The sequence below is a fragment of the Thermomyces lanuginosus genome (genome assembly GCF_041956635.1).
Source record: "Thermomyces lanuginosus strain ATCC 200065 unplaced genomic scaffold VTN49scaffold_34, whole genome shotgun sequence".
Taxonomy (NCBI): Eukaryota; Fungi; Ascomycota; class Eurotiomycetes; order Eurotiales; family Trichocomaceae; genus Thermomyces; species Thermomyces lanuginosus.
Window position 1 is genome coordinate 27847 of NW_027192368.1, and position 20813 is coordinate 48659.

Consider the following 20813-nt stretch of genomic DNA (forward strand, 5'->3'; position numbering starts at 1 on the left):
GTGCCTATCCACGGTTCATTGCTTCCGAGACCCAGGATCCACGGTTTCATCATATTTCTGGTGCTGGGAAGCGTGTCCAACTTAAGGTGCTTTGATTGTTGACCGTTCACATCCGGCACACTGCCGTCATCCAACGGAGCTCAACCATCGACTGTCCTTTCGTTGTTAAACACCTTCCCCACGGTGCAGGAACGCCAATTGAATGGGCATAGAGATTGCTTCCCCCGATGTCGAAGAATCGACGGAGCCTCCTATATGCGGTTCCAATGAGGACCTTTCCAGTTTATCACGACCACAACCCGCGACGATCCGAGTAGATTCCCTGCAAGAGTTCAAGGCGGCAGCTGCGACAACCCTTTCACAATCGACCACCACAACTACTGCCGTAACAGCGGACGACTACGACGAGCAGAACGCCCACGTCTACGCACATACTCTTCCCGCCCATCAAGTAGCTCTCCATCTCCGCGTAGATGTCGACCATGGACTGTCTAGTGCCGAAGCGGCATCTCGCCTGGAGCGAGATGGCCCTAATAAGGTTAAGAGTGCAGAGGGGGTTTCCGTTTGGGAAATTCTGTTGAGACAGGTGTCTAACAGCCTCACGGTGGTACGTTCCGCAGTGGTGGTTGCAGTTGTGAAGGGATGCGTTTGGTAACTTGGACCAGGTCCTCGTCATCGTCATGGGGCTGTCATTTGGTATTTCAGACTATATCGAAGGGGGCGTAATTGCAGCAGTAATTGCGCTCAATATAATTGTCGGGTGAGTTATTATTGGCCGTTTCTAGATCTTTACACATTTCCTGACTTGCATTGCCTACATCTAGCTTTGTCCAGGACTATCGAGCAGAGAAGACTATCAACTCATTGCAGCAGCTATCTGCCCCGGTATGCAGGGTCATCCGCGATGCAAAGCTGACGTCGATCAAAGCCGAGAAGTTGGTCAAAGGTGACATCGTGCAGCTAGCGGTCGGAGATGTCGTCCCAGCCGATCTGCGGCTCTTTGAAGGGATCAACACCTCGATAGACGAGGCCCTGCTCACTGGTGAGTCGGTTCCCGTGAGCAAGAAACCCAACACTGCGCTGGAAAACCCGGAGATACCCATTGGGGACCGCTGCAATATGGCGTACTCGGGAACTACCGTGGCGCAGGGCCGAGGCAAAGGCATTGTAGTTGCCACGGGCATGACGACTGAGGTGGGCAAGATAGCGAAGCTGCTCCGTGAGAAGGGCAACAACTCTCCCACCTCGGGCTTCGTAGCGAGAGCCTGGGCAAGACTGCGTACCAGTTTGATCAACATCTTGGGCCTTGTCGGCACCCCTCTCCAGGTCAAGCTGAGCAAATTTGCCTTGCTCTTGTTCGCTCTAGCCATTTTACTGGTCATTATCGTCTTCTCGGTCGCATTGTTCGACCTAGAGGGCGAAGTGCTCATCTACGGTATCTCGGTGGGAGTAGCGGTAATTCCAGAATCATTAATCGCCGTTCTCACAATTACGATGGCCGTTGGAACCAAGGCCATGGCCAAGGGTAATGTGATCGTCCGGAAGCTACAATCATTAGAGGCTGTTGGGGGTGTGACAAATATCTGCTCCGACAAGACCGGTACATTGACGCAGGGCAAGATGTTGGTGCGTCAAGTCTGGACGCCGCAAGCCAGCACCATGATGATTGATGACGTGGGGAATCCCCTGGATCCGGGCAGTGGGACAGCGAGAATCAATGATGTGGAAGTGACTTCGTCACACATCAATGGAAACGACCACTGGAAGTCGCTCCTGACAGCAGTTGCTCTGTGCAATCTGTCAACCGTTAGTCTGGAAACTAAAGGAGCAGATCCCGCGCAGAAGTCTGCGGCTGCATCATCCCCAACGTGGACAGCTGTCGGAGAGCCGACAGAGATTGCCCTACAAGTTCTGGCTACGCGATTCGATCATGGAAAGCCAAAATTGCTCGAGGATGGCAATTTCAAGTTCATTGCCGAACACTCGTTTGATTCCAGAATCAAGAGGATGTCTGTTGTCTATCACAACAACAGGACCAACATGAACGAAGTTTACACCAAAGGTGCCACAGAAGTTCTGGTGCCAAATATGTTATTGAACGAGACGGAAAAGGCTGAAGTACAGAGCCAGGCGGAGCAGATGGCAGGCGAAGGACTGCGAGTGCTTTGTGTGGCAATGAAATCAATCCCCGTAGCCGATTCTGACCAATACATGAAACGAGAACTGGCCGAGGTAGGGCTCACGTTTCTTGGGTTGGTTGGCATCTACGACCCGCCGCGCCCCGAGACGGCCGGTGCGGTAACTCGCTGCCAGATGGCAGGCATCACCGTGCACATGTTGACGGGTGATCACATTCGCACGGCAACGGCCATTGCGTATGAAGTGGGAATTCTCCGCAAGTACATGTCGTCGGCGTTGCCTCGCACGGCTATCATGACTGCGGCGGAGTTTGACGATCTCACCGACGCTGAACTCGATCAAATGGAATCCCTACCCTTGGTCGTTGCGCGGTGTAGCCCGTCAACAAAGGTGCGAATGGTGGAGGCGATGCACCGACGGGGCGCTTTCTGCGTAATGACAGGAGATGGTGTCAATGATTCACCTGCGCTTCGTCGGGCCGATGTTGGGATCGCCATGGGTAAAGGGGGAAGTGATGTGGCTAAAGAAGCATCGGACATGGTGTTGACCGATGATAATTTCTCTTCAATCGTCAGAGCGGTTGAAGAAGGAAGGCGGCTATTTGACAATATTCAAAAGGTGCGAATGCTAGTTCACTATTTGGGTTCGTAATTGGCAGGTTACTGACTGTTGTAGTTCTTGATGCACTTGTTGATATCGAACATATCTCAAGTGATACTCTTGCTTATTGCCCTAGCATTCAAGGACGACGATGGGAAATCGGTGTTTCCACTCTCCCCGCTCGAGATTCTTTGGACGAACCTGATCACATCGTCCTTCCTTGCAATCGGTCTCGGGTTGGAGGAAGCACAGCCCGACATCATGTACCGGCCGCCGCACGATCTAAAAGTTGGCGTCTTCACCTGGGAGCTGATCGTCGATAAGATGATCTACGGCACTGCGATGGGCGTCCTGTGTCTGGTCGCATACGTAGCGGTCAGCTATGGGCCAGGACGGGGCCAGCTGGGCATCGACTGCAACGACGGATACAACGAGACGTGCGACGTCGTCTTCCGCGCACGGGCAACCACCTACGCAACCCTGACTTTCCTTCTGCTCGTCACGGCGTGGGAAGTCAAGCACTTTTCCCGGTCTCTATTCAACATGGATCCGGTCCGATACCGCGGCCCGTTCTCGGTGTTTCCCGTCATCTGGCGGAATCGGTTCTTGTTCTGGGCCGTAATGGCGGGTTTCGTCATTGCATTCCCGGTGATCTATCTTCCCGTCATCAACCGGGCTGTCTTCAAGCATCACGGGATCACCTGGGAATGGGGCATTGTTGTTGGTGCGCTAGCCGCGTACCTAGCGGTAGTGGAGAGCTGGAAGGCCATTAAACGGTCCCTGGGCATTGCCAGCGGAAAACACCGCATCTTGACCGTCCGGGATGCCGAGATGCAGGTCGGGCCGTCTCCACCGCCAGGGGAGTGGAGAAGTATCTCGCCCAGCGTGGAGACGAAATAGGTTAGTCGAAGAGCTTGACACAGCAGTATTATTACTCCGTACATGGTCGTGATGTTCAACACATCCGATCGTTCATCTTTTTGTCAATGATCCGTTCTCTATCCGATAGGTAGTTCATCTGTTCAATCTCAATGGATTTGGTTATTTGCCACTCCCACTTGGGAACAACGATAATCAGATTTGGCTTTGCAATTTACAATCACATGGTTAACAACATATATTTGTCGTTTTATTCTACCTTTGGACCACCCTCCTTCTGCCGAGGGTTCAGCGGATAGCCAAACACACCCAACAGATATGCTATCCGATTCACCAACAGGAACCCGGTCACCGCAATATTCCCCCACGCCACTGGGCTCCAGGTGGCGACATCTCGAAACCCACTAGCGCCCATGGCGACATAGGTCGCATATATGTGGCCCACGTCGCCAATAGCCAGCGCAATCAGATAATTGCGCAGCACCCGCGGTTCCGATGCGGTATATACGGTAAAGACCCCAAGAATGGCAAGTAAGAGATAGAGATTACCCAACTGATAGGTCAAGGCGAGAACGCTGGGATGGGAGGGGGGATTCCCGGCATGAGACGTTTGCCCAGAGATGAAGTTGGACGTGTCTAAAAGAGCGCCGAAGAAGCCGGCGAGTCTGTGGGACTGGCCATCAGCGATTGCGATCGGGTAATCACCCGGGGTCTAGACACTGACAGTGACAATGGTTCCAGGACGGCAAAGAGAATGTGAGGCCAAGTCGGGAATAAGGTCGACATGATGAGCACTATTGTTTCGAGCACGGGACATACAGCTATCTTGGCCGAGGCTGGACTCTGAGAAGGATGATCGTTGATTATTGACCAGTGGGCACGGATTCAGCTAAAACTTCATAAATCCATGCATTTACATCGATTCGTTGAAACCGTCTGCTGAATCTCTTTCGTATTCTGCGTCGAAAGCCCAGCTGACGCCTCCGAAATTCTTTCGACGAGGGATGATGACGGGCGATGGCAGCCGTTTCTGCTTCACGAAGGGGGTTGCCGTCAAATCCCGTCAAGATTTTTTAGTAGTGGTCGTTAATATGCATAGGACAATCCGAGCACAGCCGGCTGCCACCGTCCTGGACGAGCTGTTCGCTGTCCGTCGCTGTATGTCGCTGCCACCCTTCAGCCGCAATTGGTTGTCGACAGGCCGTGGCCAGGAAGTTGCATGGCCAGCTTCAAGCCAAAAAATTTGGAGCACATCTGAGATCCCCCATGCTTCGGATGAAAGCCCTAATACGGAAAATTTTCTGGGAATTTGAACTCAAAAGGGATTCTTTTGGCCGAAAATTCTTGCTAAAAATTCTTTCTCTTAATTACTTTAAATTTGTTTACTCTAACATACTTTAAGTGACTTATTAAGCATGTCACTGTGATTGGATGAGGAAATCCCGGCTCGTATTAAGCTGTGCTCAAAAGGCCATGTCAAAAGGCGTGAACCTGCATTTAGGGCAGACACATCAGCTCTGAGTTCCAGACTGATTTTCAGACTGAATACTAATTACTGGCACACGCCCTATGCTACTGGCCATGGGTCAGCATCTGTGCTTGTCGAACAATAAGGCGGGCATCACCACAACCCGGCGGCCATCCACATGATGCGAAATGCAAACTCGTCCTCCTCCGACGAGCTCCAGCTTTCCCGTCTGCGGATCCAATCTCTTGCTCCTCCCCCACCGTCGGCGCCGGCAGCGCCACTATCGGCCACGGAGAAGAGCCGGCCCCTACTACCGTTTGAGTCCGGCACCCTGAACCATGCTTCGCCGTCGACCTCCACGCCGTCCTATCTCTCCTCCACCGGCGGCCCTCTGCCGGCGAAGCTTCCCACCCTGAAAGAGTTCCTGAATGCGGCACGCACGAACAATGATGGCGATCCCAGAACAGACCCCGCGTCGTCATCGTCGGCCACGCAACCGCCACCCAAGACGATCTTGCCGGCCTTCATCAACCTGCGGGCGGTAGAGAAGTTGCCCTATGCGTCCTTTGAGTCAGATGGCTTGTCCAGACGCCGGCGCTTGGACGTCTCGGGGGAGCATTTCACGGGCGAGACGCTGCAACTTCCGGTGCCTCAGACACAAAGTGACAAGAAACCGCCGCCGCCGTTTGGACCCTTCACGATCCTCAATGGCCTGAACGAACCTCCGCCAAATGCCGCTTTGTTTCCTCCCATTGACCCCGGAGCTATGCCACAAGCTCTCGACAGGCGACCATCGGAAACGGAAAGGCCAGAGAAGTCGGCCGGGCATCTTGGTCGGCGAGAGGGACGATTGGAGGAAATCCTCAGTCCGGATATCCAAGATAAGAGCTCGACTGACATGCAACAGTCCGAATGGGCTTCCAGGTGCACCAAGAACAATATCACAGTTCAGGTGGCCACAGCCAGTGCTACATCTCAGCGTCAAGACCATGAAAGCAATGACGAACCATTGTCCCCCCGGACTCGCGGGAGGTCCCGCAAAAATGTGAGAATGTGGACGGAGGAAGAAACCAAGGATCTCCTTCGTGGAGTAATCAAATGTGGCATCGGTAACTGGACAGAGATCCTGCGGCAACCAGAACTAAAATTCAACAAACGCAGCGCTGCCAACCTAAAAGATCGGTTCCGTGTCTGCTGCCCTTGGGCATATAAGGCAACTGACCAGAATGAAGCCATCAGAAAACTCCAGGCCATGCTTGCCGAGGTCTTGGCAGACTCGAAGCCGATCGATCTTGTCAAAACGGAGCACGGGGACCTGGATCCCAGCGACTCTGCTGGTTCGACAGACTCCGAGAGACAGTCGACTTCGAGTCAGCCATCGAAGTCTGACCCAGGCGGGGTCAGTTCCTCACCGGACACGGCAAGCAAGTCGAAACCATCGCCTGCGTCTCTGGGCATCCCAGAACCGCGTACTCAACCCAACACGAAACGGCGATCTCGTCGACGGTTCACGTCGGAAGAAGATAATGCTCTGCTCACCGGGTACGCAATGTATGGTTTCCGTTGGACGCGGATCCAACAGGATAAACGGCTCAACCTGTCCCACCGCCGCGCAACCGACTTGCGAGATCGCTTTCGTAACCTCCTGCCGTATGTGTATCGGGAAGGATGCACGGTAAACTTACCGGCCGGTGATCTTCCTCGCGTGTCGAGAACTGTGCCGTCGGGCCAGCCATCATCCAATCCAACCCGCGCTGAGCCGCCGCCGTCGTCCTCCACGCCAGGAGCGCCGCCGCCATCTCTCACGCTTCCTAACAGGAGGAAGATGCTTAAATCTATAGCGAGCAGTGGCCAACCGAGCGTCAATACATTGCTCGGGCCCGTTGATCCCGCATTGGTGCCGCCGCCGCCGTCGGGATCATCCACTCATGGCGGTGCTAACCTCGCCCTTGGCGAAGACAGTCATCATTCTACGTATGCAGTCTCTGGTAACTCGCAGGCCGAGGGCATGTGGGAGGACAATACATTGCCTCCCCTGGTGTGGGAAGAACTAAGCTGATTATTTTCTTTCTTTTGTGATCATCTTGGTGATTTCTAATTATATAAGGCGCCTGGAATTCTTGGAGATACCCGGTTCAAGGAATCTGTTTCTGGAATGTATTGAAACTAGGTAGTCATGAATATACTAGTTTTTTGTTCAGTGTTATTAAGAGATGATGAGAAAACGTGAAGTACATCTTGAGAAAAGTTATGAACACCAGGATTTCAAAGACGTTTAAGGGAACCGCTTAAAACACAGCCAATTGCGCCAGAACCGACAAAGGAATGACAGAAACAAGACTGCGATAATATGCCATAACACGTAACCGGAGGGAACGCAGGATTTGCGAGGTGCGGGAGTCTGTAGGGAGTGGATCGATGCTAAGTACTGTGTGGACAACCGAGTAAGGTCGATATCATGTGTCGATAAAATCGTTACCAAGCATTGCGATCCCAGTTTGGATCTGTAAATATCAGTATCGCTCCGATAAAGATTCAGGAACCCGATGAGTCATACCTTGAATAAAGCTCGCCAGGACCTTACTCCCTGTCTGCAGCAGCGGATGCCCGGCAACAATCTGGAGGAACCTCTGCAGTCCTTCCCTTCGATGCTCAATCACATCATCACTGAAGCGGTTCGTAAAGACCTTTCCGGGCAGAGGCGGGATCGTCACGCGCGAAGATTCCCGCTCGAGGATATCGCGGAAGTATTCAAAGTCCGAGTATCGACGACGGACGACCGAATGCTTCAGCTTGAAAGCAGGGATGTTGGTGCGGCAGACGATTTCATAGGAAGTGTACATGTTGCGCGATGTGCCATGAGTTTGCGGATTGCGCACCTGAATGTCCGTCGTTCCGGCATTAGCCCTCCTCTTGGTCCTGGTACGGGAGGAGTCGGGTGATTTGGCGAGTAAGTACCTCTATTTCCAGGAAGTTCTCCGGTGGACCGTAAATCTCTTCGAACGTCTGCTGACGCGCGTCTGGGACGGACTGCATCTTGAATCGTTTTTGGGCTTCCGTAGCTGTAACTGTAGAACTTGAGCGGTTTTGCGCTTTCGAGGACATGGGTGATGGCTTGAAGCTTGGATAATGCTGAATAACTTGGGTTCTGACGACGCCGAAGACGACGAAGCCTAGGATGGAGATGTTCTCGTGCTTGGGCAACAGAAGACGATGCAACTCACAATGGGTAGACCGCTTATCAACTTTGCACACGATCGGACGGAAACGGCGACGGTTAGCTTGGGATGTCCGCTGGAGACCTTTGTGTCAGACATTCGATATCTGGACCACCCAGCGGGGCAAGGATCATTCGGTTTCTAGATTTTCCGTTCCGACTGCCAAGAAAGCTGGGGAGAGGAAAGCTTTCGGCTCACGTGTCTGCGTGTCGTAAGATGCGGCGGAATACAATACCAATACACGCATCGAGTGACGAAATCCAGCCCGTATTTGTCAGACTGTACGTATTTCTATCCGGGCTGAGATGACATGAATGAAATCCGAGTAGATTGATAAACGTCCAACGTCCACTTCACCAATCGGAAATTGGCGCGCGGACTTTGCTCCTTGCAGTCCGCATCGCAAACACATTGCCCTAACTCCGATCCTCACTTCCTGAATCGCGGAGATTACATACTCGTAAAACTTCCCCGCCCGGAGACCGACCCTACAGCCTGAGTAAGCCGCATCCTGAGTCCCGATCAGCGGTCAGTCCCATTATATTTCCACGTTTCGTATGTTGCCGCCTGCCCGATACTGGCAGATTATATGAGAGCCATCAGAGCATGGATTACGATCCCGATAACGCGCGCGACCCTCAGTACGATGACGAGCAGTTTGACGACGGAGTAGACGAAGAGCGCACGCTGTTCGGCCGGGTCAATTTCGTCGGTGAGTGCTCGATGCGATTCCCGCCTCGTTGGCCACCGTCGTCGTAACTCGTGGTGCATTAAGCAGGCGATTCCGACGACGCCGGCCTCGGCAACGTTTACATCGAATTCGTCATGGACCCCTCGGATCATGACCATGAGGGCAACTCGGGCCCTCCACCAGGGCAGGGGGCCTTCGCGAGAGGTGAGCGGCCCAGCCCTCCTCGGTTTTTTTTTGATGATCCCGTAATCAACGGCTGCCGCTGACACTATAGCCAGTGAATCCTGCGGAGATTCTCCAATTCCTTGCTGCAACTGGGCTCCGACGAGTTCCCCCATCGCATGCGTTTATGGGTGGCCCATCCGCCGACCCCGGCGACGAGGACGAGGACGAATTTTTCTTTGGGGAACAGGGAGCCTATCGATTTCGCCGACATCGTCGCAATCGGCCATCGGGTAATCAGTTTCCCGAGGTTCCAAGCGAAAATGGTCAAAAATTAATGGCATCGGGTGTCTATGGAAGCAATCCACACTACCTGGACACTCGCCGACTAAGAAAGAAAAAACTGTCCAACAAATTGATGTGGCGTGAACTGGGAGTCGGCGGTTACAGTGGACAGAAAAGAGACACACGCTCAATATTGCAGGTAAATGAAGTTCTGTCCAAACATCACTGATGCCGCCAATCTGACATTCATGTAATAGGACCTGATTCCCGGAAAGCGTCCTGACAAGATCCTCCATTATGACTCTCGATGCTATTCCGGGCAGTTCTCAGAAGACGGAAACTTTTTCTTTTGCTGCTCCCAGGATTTCAGGGTTCGACTTTACGACACGTCAAATCCATACGAGTGGAAATACTACAAGGCTGTCTCATTCCCGTTTGGCCAGTGGACCATCACAGATGCCACGCTCAGCCCGGATAACAGGTACTTGGCTTTCAGTTCCATGCATCATGAGGCCGCCCTCGCCCCAACGGATCCAAATGATTCGTCGGAGCCGATATTGCTCGATTTTGGCAACTCATCACAGCCCAGAACCTTGTTGTTGAGTCGCCATTTCGGAGTATGTGCCATTGACGCACGCCGGTATGATCACACAGAGCTGACATTGTCCAACTCAGATCTTCTCATTACGATTTTCCGGCGATGGTCGAGAGGTAGTCGCAGGCACCTCCGACCGCTCGGTGATTGTATATGACCTAGAAAGGCGACAAAGTGTCCTTCGCTTGCAAAATCACGAGGATGATGTGAATGCGGTGTGTTTTGGGGACAAGTCATCGCCGCATATTCTATATTCAGGATCTGACGATACCACCATCCGCGTTTGGGACCGACGGTCAATGAGTGACCGTCGTGAGGCCGGCGCATTTGTTGGCCACACTGAAGGTGTGACCTACGTGGACAGTAAAGGTGATGGCCGTTACGTGCTGTCCAATGGCAAAGATCAATCGATGAAGCTATGGGACCTGAGGAAGATGATGTCGACGGCGGATTTCGACAAAGCAGACATCCACTCGTACACCACCGGGTTTGATTATCGATTTATGTCCTATCTTGAGGAGGACTACACTAGGCACCCCCAAGACTGCTCGGTCGTCACCTTTCGCGGACACCGTGTGCTAAAGACCTTGATTCGGTGTCATTTCTCTCCTCCCGGAAGCACGAACTCAAGATATGTCTATACTGGCAGCTCGGACGGGAAAGTGTACGTGTACAACCTGGATGGTACGAAGGCTGCAGTCATCGATGTGCAAAAGAGTACACGCAACACCCGTCCTCGGCAGGAGGATTACGGCTTTAGCAACATGACGGGTGAAGGACTTGAGTGGAAAACATGTGTTCGTGATGCAAGTTGGCATCCATATGCCCCTGTCCTAGCCGGTAGGTTGAAGATGAGTCCCCTATCCCAGGCAAAGGTATTCTGATTGCATTCCAGCTACCTCGTGGGACGGCTGGGGCATGTCCACAGGGACCACCACCCTTTTTTCATGGGGTGACGGAGTCAAAAAGGACGAAGGCGTCCCGCATATGGGAATGAGTTATGATTCCAAAGTCAAGTACCATTCGCGATTCAGTTCTTTCACAGTGGAAAACGAGATGAGGGAGCGAGTGCGAGAATTTCACAGCAATCCAATGAACGAACTCTACTCCGAATACTTGGCTGATATAATGTGATGCTCCCCTGCGTGTTCATATGTCATTGTACAATACTATGTGGATATGGCACGGCTCCCATCAATAACTCAAGGACAATCTCAAGATGACTTGCGATGGCTGTACATAGGATTTATCTGCCACTCAGGTAAATAAATGGGCTGTCAAGTTCGTGCGAACGGGAATTCCATTTATCCGTAACGTGTCATGAAATTACTCTGTACATAAGTTGGACTGTATTTTTCCTCTTGGCAATCACGGGCTTACGAGTCACGCAAGGTGCGGGGGAAATAATAAATCCGTTCCGATCACAGATTGCCCGAGCTTCTGGACCTCTCCAGTTCTCAACATCTTTCATCAATTCCTGGCACGGTCTTGCAACTCTCGTCAGGTTCACGGTTTCAAAGTCTGTCTGTCACGTATCAGGCAGAGACTCACGTTGTCTTTTCTTGTGATTCCTTCCCTTCCTTCTGATTTCACGAAGCTGTTCGCGTCTAGTAACCCTATCGCGTCAGACAGACGCCTCTCGGTACTGTCCTCATATCTACGCGAAGAACATCACCAGCTGATCCCGAATCAGCTTTGGTGTTTGTTCTAGCCACTAACCTAACCATTTGATTCGTTTTCATTTGCAATCTCAGGGGGGTCTTTCATGTGTTGGCTGCCACTGTGTTGCCAGCAGCTCTGAGGGCGTCGAATCTCTGTCGGATTTTCCTCTTCTCTGAGATTTGAAAAGCCTGTCACTTCTTCCACACGCCTGCACTTGCCATCAAGGGCAGTCTGGCTGATTATTGCTCGAGACGGTGTTTGGGTTGAACAGATCAACTGAAGAAAAGGAAAAAAGCAAACTGTTTCTCTTCCTGCGACCGTGATCCAACTTGTACGTATTTCTTTTTGTCTTCCTGTCACTATGCACATGTTGGTTGGCTGCTGGGAATGCAGTGGGGTTTACCATTCGTCGCTTTTTCCTCCTCCATGGCTATCAGATCATGTCTCGCTGTTTACTAATGTGATATCTTCACTGACAGACACATGTACACATATTGATTCATCCGGAAGAAGAGAGAAAACAAAGCTTGTGCATAACAGAAACCTGAAAAGCAAAGAAACAAAAAGTGTTCCAAGCACCCTTATCTCACTTGTCCTACCGTACCTCTGTCATCTAGTCGTGTGACCATGGCCGAGGACGATAACTTTGACATTGACATCTACGGGGATGGAGGCTACAATGGGAATGAACAGGGAGAGTACAAGGAGGATCAAGAGCTGATCCTCGATGGCCAGGAAGGTCAAGGGGATGGAGCCGCCGAGCAAGGAAAGCAGGACGGGGAAGACTACAGTACCGAAGGCATGACGGCTCCCAATGGAGCCGCCGGCGCAGACAATGGCAACTATGACACCAACGACCCGTCCCAAAGCCAACAGCAAGGACAGACAAGGAACGAATCCTCGTCCGATGGAAGGCCGGTCGATCCCGACGCCACAACTGCCCTTTTCGTATCCGAGCTGGCATGGTGGACTACGGATGATGATATCCGAGGATGGGCCAAAGAAGCTGGAGTCGAGGAAGAGCTCAAGGATGTGACATTCAGTGAACACAAGGTCAACGGAAAGAGCAAGGGGTATGTTTAGAGAACGGTGACAAGCTCAACTATGATTGTACGACTCTAACGACTATCCAGACAAGCATATGTGGAATTCACGACACCGCAAGCTGCCACGGCTACCAAGCGTCACATCGAATCCTTAGCGGCCAGCGGACAAGTTGGACGTAAGCACTTGGCGAGCTACGCAAACCCGCACCAGAACCCGTTCCGGACCCTGCCCAAGGACGCACCGTCACGCAAAAACCCTGCCCAACAAGTCGGGTTCAATGCGCAGGGAAACATGGGCTTTGGTATGAACAACATGGGCGGCGGCTTCCGGGGCGGCCGTGGAGGTTTCAACCGCGGCGGCATGGCCAACAACATGGGATACAACAACCGCAACTTTGGAGGCCCGATGGGCGGTTTCCAAGGCGGCGGTCCCATGGGTGGCGGTGGTTTTCAAGGACCTATGGGCGGTGGCATGCAGAACTTTGGCGGCTTCAATAACCGCGGCAATATGATGGGTGGCGGGATGCGTGGTGGCCCAGGAGGCATGCGCGGCGGTCGCGGCGGCATGGCTCCGAATATGATGGGCATGGGCATGAATCCTATGGGAGGAATGGGCATGAACCCCATGGGTGGTGGCATGAATCCTATGATGGGCAACATGGGAATGCAAGGTACGTCTACCTATATCCCCACTATAATCATCTGAACGTTGTTAACTTCATTACCAAGGACCAGGCGGTTTCCAGAACCCCAATTTCAATTCAGGGTTCTTCCAGCAACAGAACCAAGGGGGTGATGGGAACTGGAATCCTCACGGGGCGAAGCGGACTCGCCAGGAATGAAATCTCTCTTTTTTTTCTGGTTTTTTCTTTTTCGTTTCGCTGCTGGGTTGCATCATGGGCTTTATCAATTCAATCCATGTTTTATATACTTCTTAATCATCGTTATGTTTTTCCCAATGGTCTTTGTATTAGAAGCACACTTGAGTGTCCTGTGTTTTGATCTGTTCGGGTTGGCATTGTTTCTATATTGTATACTTTTACTGGCGCTTGAGGCCTTTCTGATCTCTTACTGTTTTATCGAGAATGAAATCGAAATTCGGTTCTAGTTTCGATTTTGGATCGGTCGTTGAAGCCATGTCGTGGCCGATCATCGAACTCGTTCGACGTTTTTTTGTGAATTCTAATCAAAGCTGTAAATTATGTAGAAATTAAGGCATCGGCCTTTCACCAAGTAATCCGTAATGGTGTAGCGGTAACATCACTGTCTCTCACACAGTAGCCCGGGGTTCGACTCCCCGTTACGGAATACTTAAATATTTTTTTTCCCTTGTTCCCTTCCTGAACCAGTCGGCGCCGTGACTTCAGACCGACTGTCTTTCTGTACCTTTTTTTTTTTTTTTTTTTTTTTTTTTTTTTGCTTGCTTTTTCCCTCCCTTGGAGTCAATTATCGTCGACTCCTTGGTCCTCGGAACACAATAAGTCAGCCGAGTTGGATGAGTTTACGTACTCGTAGGGAGCTTGAGTCAGTTGAGCACATTCAACATACGCAAGGACAAAGCTGTTCACAAATAGAGATGGCGCACACTGTCGAAGTTGTAACTACTCGCCTGTAGCAGGTGGAAGCAGTGCCACACTTGTCCTACTTCTATTGCACCAGAACCAATCAACCTTCAAAGGAAGTTGAATTCAGACCACTGAGTGGCATAAAGAATGGACCTGTAAGAGGGCCTCGGCAGGAATTCCATGGCACAATCTTAACAGGCCTGGAATGCATACATCATTTATTTCTTTCCGCCGGGAGGAGTGTACCAAGCTCCACCCTTGCCATTGTTGTAGTAGGTGCTGCCGTTGGGGTTGCTGTAGTAGTAAGAGCCGTTGCTTGAATGATTGTCAGTACCAGTCACGAATACGGTCCTCATGGCCAGCCGAAGGAGCTCAATGCAAAGTCAGTCTGTACCTGTTGGAGTAGTGATAGCTGTTGGTGTTGGCAACGTTGCTACCATAGTCCCGGGAGCACCAGTGGTTCCCCTATGAACAGCGATGCGTTAATCAAAGTTGATCGATGTCCCTCAGTCCAATCTCCTCGGTAGGGGGATCTTACCTGGCTGTTCGTGCCAGAGCCTTTGTAGGTGTAACCTTTGCCGTTCGAAGACATGGTGAAAGGATCGATTGATGGATCAGATGATCAGAACTTTGCTGGAATGAGTTGTGAACACTGACTCTACTGGGAGATGTGAGGAGTTGGGATGAAAAGGAAGAAATAGGAACTCAGCAGGTGGAAGTGGCCTCTTTATGAGACTGTGGGTTCCATTCGTTTGGGTAAGACTGATGAATGATTGCGGTCGACAGCCAATCAAGCTGTCAAGCTGCTGAGATGGATACCAGTTATGAAGTCGTGACCCAATAGTACGGATCGCCCAGGTCAACGCGACCCTTTTTCCCATACGATGGATTGGCGCCATTCGCGAAAGACGTGAATCTTGGAACGCCAAACTCAACTCCCTGCACACCGCTCCATAACCCAGACTCCTTGCCGGACGACCCCTCTGCAAAAGAATCCGACTGTTTGTAACCTTTGGTCATGTCCGGAAATGCAGAGGACAATCGAACGACTCGAATTTCGATTGCCCAAATCTCCTTTTCGGAAATTACTTGGAGATTGAAGTAGGTGTACAGGCAAATGAAGTCCCAGTCAACTGATGTCAATGCATTTTCGAGCGATAAGTAGTCAGGTCACTCGTGGCTGATGCAACTATTATGGAGATCTGTCGTCTCGGCAGAAATGATCTATCAATCTACGGAGGAGGTTATCTGCTCGTTAGGGTGAACACGAGTTTGCACCATGCGTGGACCCCATGCCGGTTGTGTCTCAGCATGCGTTGGAGAACTGACCTGTCTGATTCTGCGTGGGAGTTGTGAAATCATAATATGGCCTCGTTGCTAAACTCAATCATCTCAAGCTCCGAATAAGCCAAGGCAAATAGAGTAGTTTCCTTTCAATTGCCTTGATGTTCTTGGATGCCGCGTAACCTGCTCAATTTCAACCTTACCCGACATGAGCTAAACAATGTTGTTCGTTGCATCATTCGCTCATGACCTGGCTTAAAATCCCGTGGTTGAAGATACCCACAATGGTCATGAGCATCGCAAGGTAAACGACGCGAAAATAGTACCTTCCGTTTTATTTTGCTGCTAGTGCAGATTACCACCAGAAAAATATTTCAATTCGAATGCAAAACCGTACTACTGTTCTCAGTTTGCGACACTTGCGGACAACCTTGCAGTTGAGACAATGCAAGATTAGGGTTAGGCCTCGCCTGGTACCTTCACCCAGAGGTAAACCAACAGGGAGTAATGCTCACTCGACATCAGCATGCGTTGTATCTAATTCTCGGTCACCTTATCTCAGTAACTGACAAAGCTCGTCCCCTGATATTGTTTTGACCGCATTTTGTCCACTTTCATAGAAGTGACTTTTTGGCTCGGGCTTGACGGTAGTATATGTGGCTTTGTATGGAACTATGCGTTTATTCGTCAAAAAAATGTCGACAGAATTCTTTGAGACACCTCAAGTTACTCGCGAAAATCAAGATTGTTATTGTTCGAAGGCGCCAGGCAACCAACAAAGACCAGCCGATTTCTGAATGGTTCACGGAATTGTAGAGCTATGTCAGGTTTTCGAGGACGAAGTCCGTGACTTCAACGCTAGACGCAACAAGAAGCGGCAGTTTATACGGAATTTCTTTCTGAGAACACTATTGCTCACTCCTCTCGTAGATGCATATAAGTAGAAGAAGAAGATTCCTCCGAACTCCATTAGCACAATCTGCCACCGAAGAAACAATCGGTTATTCTATCTTCCATACATTAGCAAGGTTGGGCACGCCGGGATCCACAATCCATAGTCACATTGTAAATGGAGCAACCGAGCATTGTCCGATGGACGCACGGAGAGCCGTTGCCCCCAGAGGTAACCGATTCCCTAGGCGGGCAAGAGGACTTTGAGCAGCCCCGGGTTTACTGGCAGCACTTCGGGACTATATCGTCGAAATCACTTCGCCCAGAAGAAAGCGCCCTGACTCTACTAATTCAGATTATTCCAAAGGACGAACAACAACTAACTCTCTTGGAGGACCGTCCCGTGGCTGTGTCTTTCAAGGCTTTGATGCACAAAGGTCCAGAATCCGTTATCTTTGAACCGGCCGGGGAAGACTCTGGAGTTAAGCCCAAGGGTCATCTAGACTCTTTCTTTCAGAGGGGCGAAGACCTGCCCATACGTTGGGCAATTCAAGACTTTGACTACAATATGCCATCACTGTACATTTTGATCCCTTACTTGATGATTCAAGGAGCCGAATCGGGACATGAATACATCTTCGGGGGCAAGATTCGGATTTTGGGTGAGTTTTTCGATTTCAATCTCCCACCCCTTGGGATTCGCTACGACCCATGCCGTGACGTCCCAACATCTCGGTTTGTTTACACGGCCTATTTGGAGGATGAAGACCACACTTTTAGTGTGCCTCCAACTGGGGTGATGTACGATTTGATCCTTGACTTCATGACTGAAGGCATTATCGCCCATGCAACATATTCGGTCCTTTTCGAAAGTGAAGATGAAGATTTAGGAGTGACGCCCTACGGGCTCTGGCACAACATTCTTGACGTCCTGGATTCAGATACTTCGCACACATTTCGAGTGATACTCGAGCATGAGGAGCAAGAAGCGTAGATGGATGAACTTGGGATGGAGATCATTCCATTTTCTGAGAGTTGTCTTCGCAGGTTGTCCGTTAAAACGTTCAGTTTTTGCTGCGTTTTCAAATCCGAGATAGTTGCTTTGAGATGCTAATATGGTTTTAATGGCTTTCCCCGTTGCTTTACGAATCAGCAAATCTTCTGTAGAGAGGCGGACTTTGGAGAGGCATTGATCAGCTTCTCCAGTTCCTCTCTGACTCGGTGTGTATCTTGGATTTGGTGAGTGCACAGCGAGTGAATTAGCGAAACTGAACTCTCAGCGGATCAATAATATGCCACCGTTCCTCTTTCTGGGGACCGATCATTGCGAATAAAGTTATGTCATCTTGTCAGTTGAAAGCTTCAAATGCCTAAGCTTTCTGACGAGGAGAGAGTTGAGCTGTAAAATGTCAGTGGCCAGTAATTCCTGTAGTTTTGTCAACCCAGTTATATTGTGATAGAAGGTCGGGCAGATATCAGCGACGACGCTGATTAGCCGCAGTTTATCCAGCCAAGGACTCTCCAATCCGGGGTTGATTCTAAAACCAGGATACAGTGTATCGTTATTATATTTGTGGTGATCGATCCGTACATGACGCACTCAAGGGGCTACCACGGTGCCTTGACATCGTAAGTCCCATCCTCGTTCAATACCTTTCCACGATCCCACTCCCGGCCTTCCCCTTTCTTCGCCCACCGTACCTCCTCTACTCTATCTTGTTCATTACTTCCGGAGAAGGCAGGATTCTTTTTCCATTGCTCGATGACTTGGTCGTCGAAGCCGGCAGCTCGCAGTCGTTCGGCACCTTTTTGTCTCCATCGAGCACGGTCTCTGAGAGCTTCGAGTGCCATATCCCAATCATCCTCCGCGGTCATAAGACCTGCTACCGGTCTCCGCGAAGGGACGCTACCGGAACGGTTATCTTCATCATCGTCCAAATGGACGTCGAGGGTCGGGTCGTAATCTTGTGAGAAGTGTGCGTCAATATTAGAAGATCGATAGGCACCACGGCCACGAGACGGAACTGAGTCCATGTTGCGGCCAGCCTGGTGTGATTGCGGCAGTGGCCCGATCAGATCTTCCAGTGGATCCGATTCGTCATCTGATCCCCGACTTGCTGCCTGTGGTCGATCATGTCTGTGACTTGGAGCAGGTTCATTATCATTACATCGTTCCCGCCGTTTTGGCGATGCTGAGCGGTGAGGCGACCTGGATCGCGACAAAGAACGTGACCGGCGGCTATGCCTGTGCCTAGCATGCCGATCATCCCCCTCATCTCTTCCGCGTCTCGAGGGCCTATCCCTGTCTCGATCATCATGTCTTCGATGATGCCGGTGTCTCTTTGGAGATTCGCGGCGCTCAGATTCATCGTCTCTCTCATGTCGGCGCCTGGATCTCTTCGACGAGCGGTCATAATCACTCTCTGAGGATCGATCACGCCTCGAGCGTGACGATTGTTCCCTTGAATCTGACCGATGTGCGTGGCGTGAAGGTGACGTGTGCCGGCCTAGGCGACGCCGCATCCGTTCGCGAGCTTCCTCTTCTTCTTTTCGTTTGAGCGCTGCATTGTGGCTATCGGCGTCTCGCAGGATGTTTCTCAGGAAGCGCGTGTTTGGTTTCGGGGCTTTACCAGTTGGTCTAGACTGTTAGCTAATGAATCTCAGCGTCAGAGAGACCGCTCGGCAAACCTTTTCGGTAAATATGCGTCAACCCCTAAGGTAGAGTATCTTAGGGAGCTGTTTCGAGCCTCTGTAGCCACCAGCTGTGCGATGTAGTCATCGTTGGAATCATCCAAGGCATCATTTTGCGATGGCATCCTTCTTTCACTATCTTTCGCTGCTTGACACCAGATTGGCGATGAGACGGTGCAGCACTCCTGTTACAAGGCTCAATGAACTTCCAATCAGCAACGCTTGAGCAACCAGATGTCCATTATGTCCGCCTGGTGGACCAAGTGTGGTCCTTGAATTGACTGTGTCATCCGGGGTTCGCCTTCAAGGTCGAGCCAAACAAAGCAAACATTTCCATATTTGGGTGACGATCTGATAAGCCTTTGTTTTGATCAGCGATAGGCCAGGCTGCTTTTGACGATCGCGACGCGTGATGGAACACTCGAACCTGGGTTCTACAAAACGGGGGTTTTCTAGTTCATAATATAATTAATGATCTCATCTGATACTCTCGGTTGAGTCGCATATACGAACTGTAACTATGACGCCTCCATCTCCGTCAAAGACGCTCTCCAAGCTGCGTCAGCTACAGAAGAAACAGGAGGATCCCGATTCACAGCTTGCCATTCTCCGAATCAGTGAACCGTTCACGTCCAGCAACAAGGTCGTGGGATTAAACCGGTCGCCTTCCAAACGAACGTCAGATGCGTCGGAAAATGCTTTTGAGGATGTTACACCAGCGTCTCTAGAAGCCGAGCTTACACACTACAAAGTCTGCGCCTATTTGGTGCCGGGATTAGATGGATACTTAAGCTGATTCTGTTCAGGAACTGTTCTCGAAACTACGGTTCTCGTACCTAGAGCAGGTAACGAAAGAGAAATTCCTCCGCGCGATTGTCGGCGATCCACCGTTGGTTGTTGGGCACAATGAGAATGTCGAATTGGAGGCGCAACTAGTCCAAACGAAGGAAGAATTGCGCCGAAAGAAGGAAGAAGTCCGTGTTATGGTGGAAGAGTTGGAAAAAAAGGGACGGGATCTCGCCAGACGTGAGTTTCCGAATGCATTGTGTTTGATGTTGTTGGTATGTGCTGACTGCGGTTTACTCCAGGATATCAAAACATCCAGGTGCAAACAACACAACTTTCGACACTTCCAGAATCGATAGCGAACCTCGACAGTACGATTGCGTCTCTACGTGCTAAACAAGCCTCACACGCTAGTGCTGTGGACCCAAATAATCCGTCATCGGCGCAGAACTTGTCTCTTCCCGCAACTTTGTCTCTTCTTGCCGAGCGCGAGGCAGAATTGGCAGCTGTCGAACGACAGCTGACCTCTCTACACAGCGCTCTTCCGCGGAAGACGAGAGAGGCAGAAGCTATGGAGCGAGAGTTGAGTGTCTTGGAGCGACGGAGGAACGAAGCAATGGCTCAGGCTCAGGAGGCCAAACGTCGGAAGCGTGAGGGAGAGAGTGATGGTCTGGAGGAGATGGGCAGATGGTATCGAAGCGCGGAAGCAAATCTGAAACAGCTCGTGAATGTCGAGACTTGATTTAGCCACTACAGACTCGCCTATGCATAGCAAGTTTGCTGAATGTTCTACTAGTGGCATGCGTAGAATCATGATTGACCTCTGAGATAGCCAACAATGACAGAAATTT

The 20813-nt window shown here is 51.0% G+C and overlaps 11 protein-coding genes and 1 non-coding gene across 12 annotated transcripts; 7 read left to right on the plus strand and 5 right to left on the minus strand.

Annotated features, from left to right (window-relative positions):
• Window positions 1-202: 202 nt before the first annotated feature.
• Window positions 203-3639, plus strand: VTN49DRAFT_5291 (uncharacterized protein; the record flags this gene model as incomplete). Its single annotated transcript, XM_069413332.1, has 4 exons — window positions 203-607; window positions 666-760; window positions 825-2757; window positions 2815-3639. The coding sequence occupies 4 exons, from the start codon at window positions 203-205 to the stop codon at window positions 3637-3639; spliced, it is 3258 nt and encodes a 1085-aa protein (XP_069266526.1).
• A 229-nt stretch (window positions 3640-3868) lies between these two features.
• Window positions 3869-4404, minus strand: VTN49DRAFT_5292 (uncharacterized protein; the record flags this gene model as incomplete). The annotated part of the gene is made up of 2 exons (XM_069413333.1): window positions 3869-4283; window positions 4343-4404. 2 exons carry the CDS (start codon window positions 4402-4404, stop codon window positions 3869-3871), a joined length of 477 nt encoding a protein of 158 aa, XP_069266527.1.
• Window positions 4405-5264: 860 nt separating this feature from the next.
• VTN49DRAFT_5293 (uncharacterized protein) lies at window positions 5265-7145 on the plus strand (the record flags this gene model as incomplete). The annotated part of the gene is made up of 1 exon (XM_069413334.1): window positions 5265-7145. The coding sequence occupies one exon, from the start codon at window positions 5265-5267 to the stop codon at window positions 7143-7145; it is 1881 nt and encodes a 626-aa protein (XP_069266528.1).
• A 416-nt stretch (window positions 7146-7561) lies between these two features.
• On the minus strand, window positions 7562-8191 carry VTN49DRAFT_5294 (uncharacterized protein; the record flags this gene model as incomplete). Its single annotated transcript, XM_069413335.1, has 3 exons — window positions 7562-7590; window positions 7644-7965; window positions 8045-8191. 3 exons carry the CDS (start codon window positions 8189-8191, stop codon window positions 7562-7564), a joined length of 498 nt encoding a protein of 165 aa, XP_069266529.1.
• Window positions 8192-8910: 719 nt separating this feature from the next.
• Window positions 8911-11171, plus strand: VTN49DRAFT_5295 (uncharacterized protein; the record flags this gene model as incomplete). The annotated part of the gene is made up of 6 exons (XM_069413336.1): window positions 8911-9016; window positions 9083-9199; window positions 9274-9641; window positions 9700-10059; window positions 10118-10877; window positions 10933-11171. 6 exons carry the CDS (start codon window positions 8911-8913, stop codon window positions 11169-11171), a joined length of 1950 nt encoding a protein of 649 aa, XP_069266530.1.
• A 585-nt stretch (window positions 11172-11756) lies between these two features.
• Window positions 11757-12068, minus strand: VTN49DRAFT_5296 (uncharacterized protein; the record flags this gene model as incomplete). Its single annotated transcript, XM_069413337.1, has 1 exon — window positions 11757-12068. The coding sequence occupies one exon, from the start codon at window positions 12066-12068 to the stop codon at window positions 11757-11759; it is 312 nt and encodes a 103-aa protein (XP_069266531.1).
• A 258-nt stretch (window positions 12069-12326) lies between these two features.
• Window positions 12327-13587, plus strand: VTN49DRAFT_5297 (uncharacterized protein; the record flags this gene model as incomplete). Its single annotated transcript, XM_069413338.1, has 3 exons — window positions 12327-12772; window positions 12833-13416; window positions 13475-13587. 3 exons carry the CDS (start codon window positions 12327-12329, stop codon window positions 13585-13587), a joined length of 1143 nt encoding a protein of 380 aa, XP_069266532.1.
• Window positions 13588-13982: 395 nt separating this feature from the next.
• On the plus strand, window positions 13983-14053 carry VTN49DRAFT_t77. The gene has a single exon. It is a non-coding gene; the product is annotated as a tRNA-Glu (tRNA).
• Window positions 14054-14528: 475 nt separating this feature from the next.
• VTN49DRAFT_5298 (uncharacterized protein) lies at window positions 14529-14902 on the minus strand (the record flags this gene model as incomplete). The annotated part of the gene is made up of 3 exons (XM_069413339.1): window positions 14529-14625; window positions 14705-14775; window positions 14849-14902. The coding sequence occupies 3 exons, from the start codon at window positions 14900-14902 to the stop codon at window positions 14529-14531; spliced, it is 222 nt and encodes a 73-aa protein (XP_069266533.1).
• A 1761-nt stretch (window positions 14903-16663) lies between these two features.
• On the plus strand, window positions 16664-17479 carry VTN49DRAFT_5299 (uncharacterized protein; the record flags this gene model as incomplete). Its single annotated transcript, XM_069413340.1, has 1 exon — window positions 16664-17479. One exon carries the CDS (start codon window positions 16664-16666, stop codon window positions 17477-17479), a length of 816 nt encoding a protein of 271 aa, XP_069266534.1.
• A 614-nt stretch (window positions 17480-18093) lies between these two features.
• On the minus strand, window positions 18094-19301 carry VTN49DRAFT_5300 (uncharacterized protein; the record flags this gene model as incomplete). Its single annotated transcript, XM_069413343.1, has 2 exons — window positions 18094-19123; window positions 19174-19301. The coding sequence occupies 2 exons, from the start codon at window positions 19299-19301 to the stop codon at window positions 18094-18096; spliced, it is 1158 nt and encodes a 385-aa protein (XP_069266535.1).
• A 395-nt stretch (window positions 19302-19696) lies between these two features.
• On the plus strand, window positions 19697-20704 carry VTN49DRAFT_5301 (uncharacterized protein; the record flags this gene model as incomplete). Its single annotated transcript, XM_069413344.1, has 3 exons — window positions 19697-19927; window positions 19983-20202; window positions 20265-20704. The coding sequence occupies 3 exons, from the start codon at window positions 19697-19699 to the stop codon at window positions 20702-20704; spliced, it is 891 nt and encodes a 296-aa protein (XP_069266536.1).
• Between the last annotated feature and the right edge of the window lie 109 nt (window positions 20705-20813).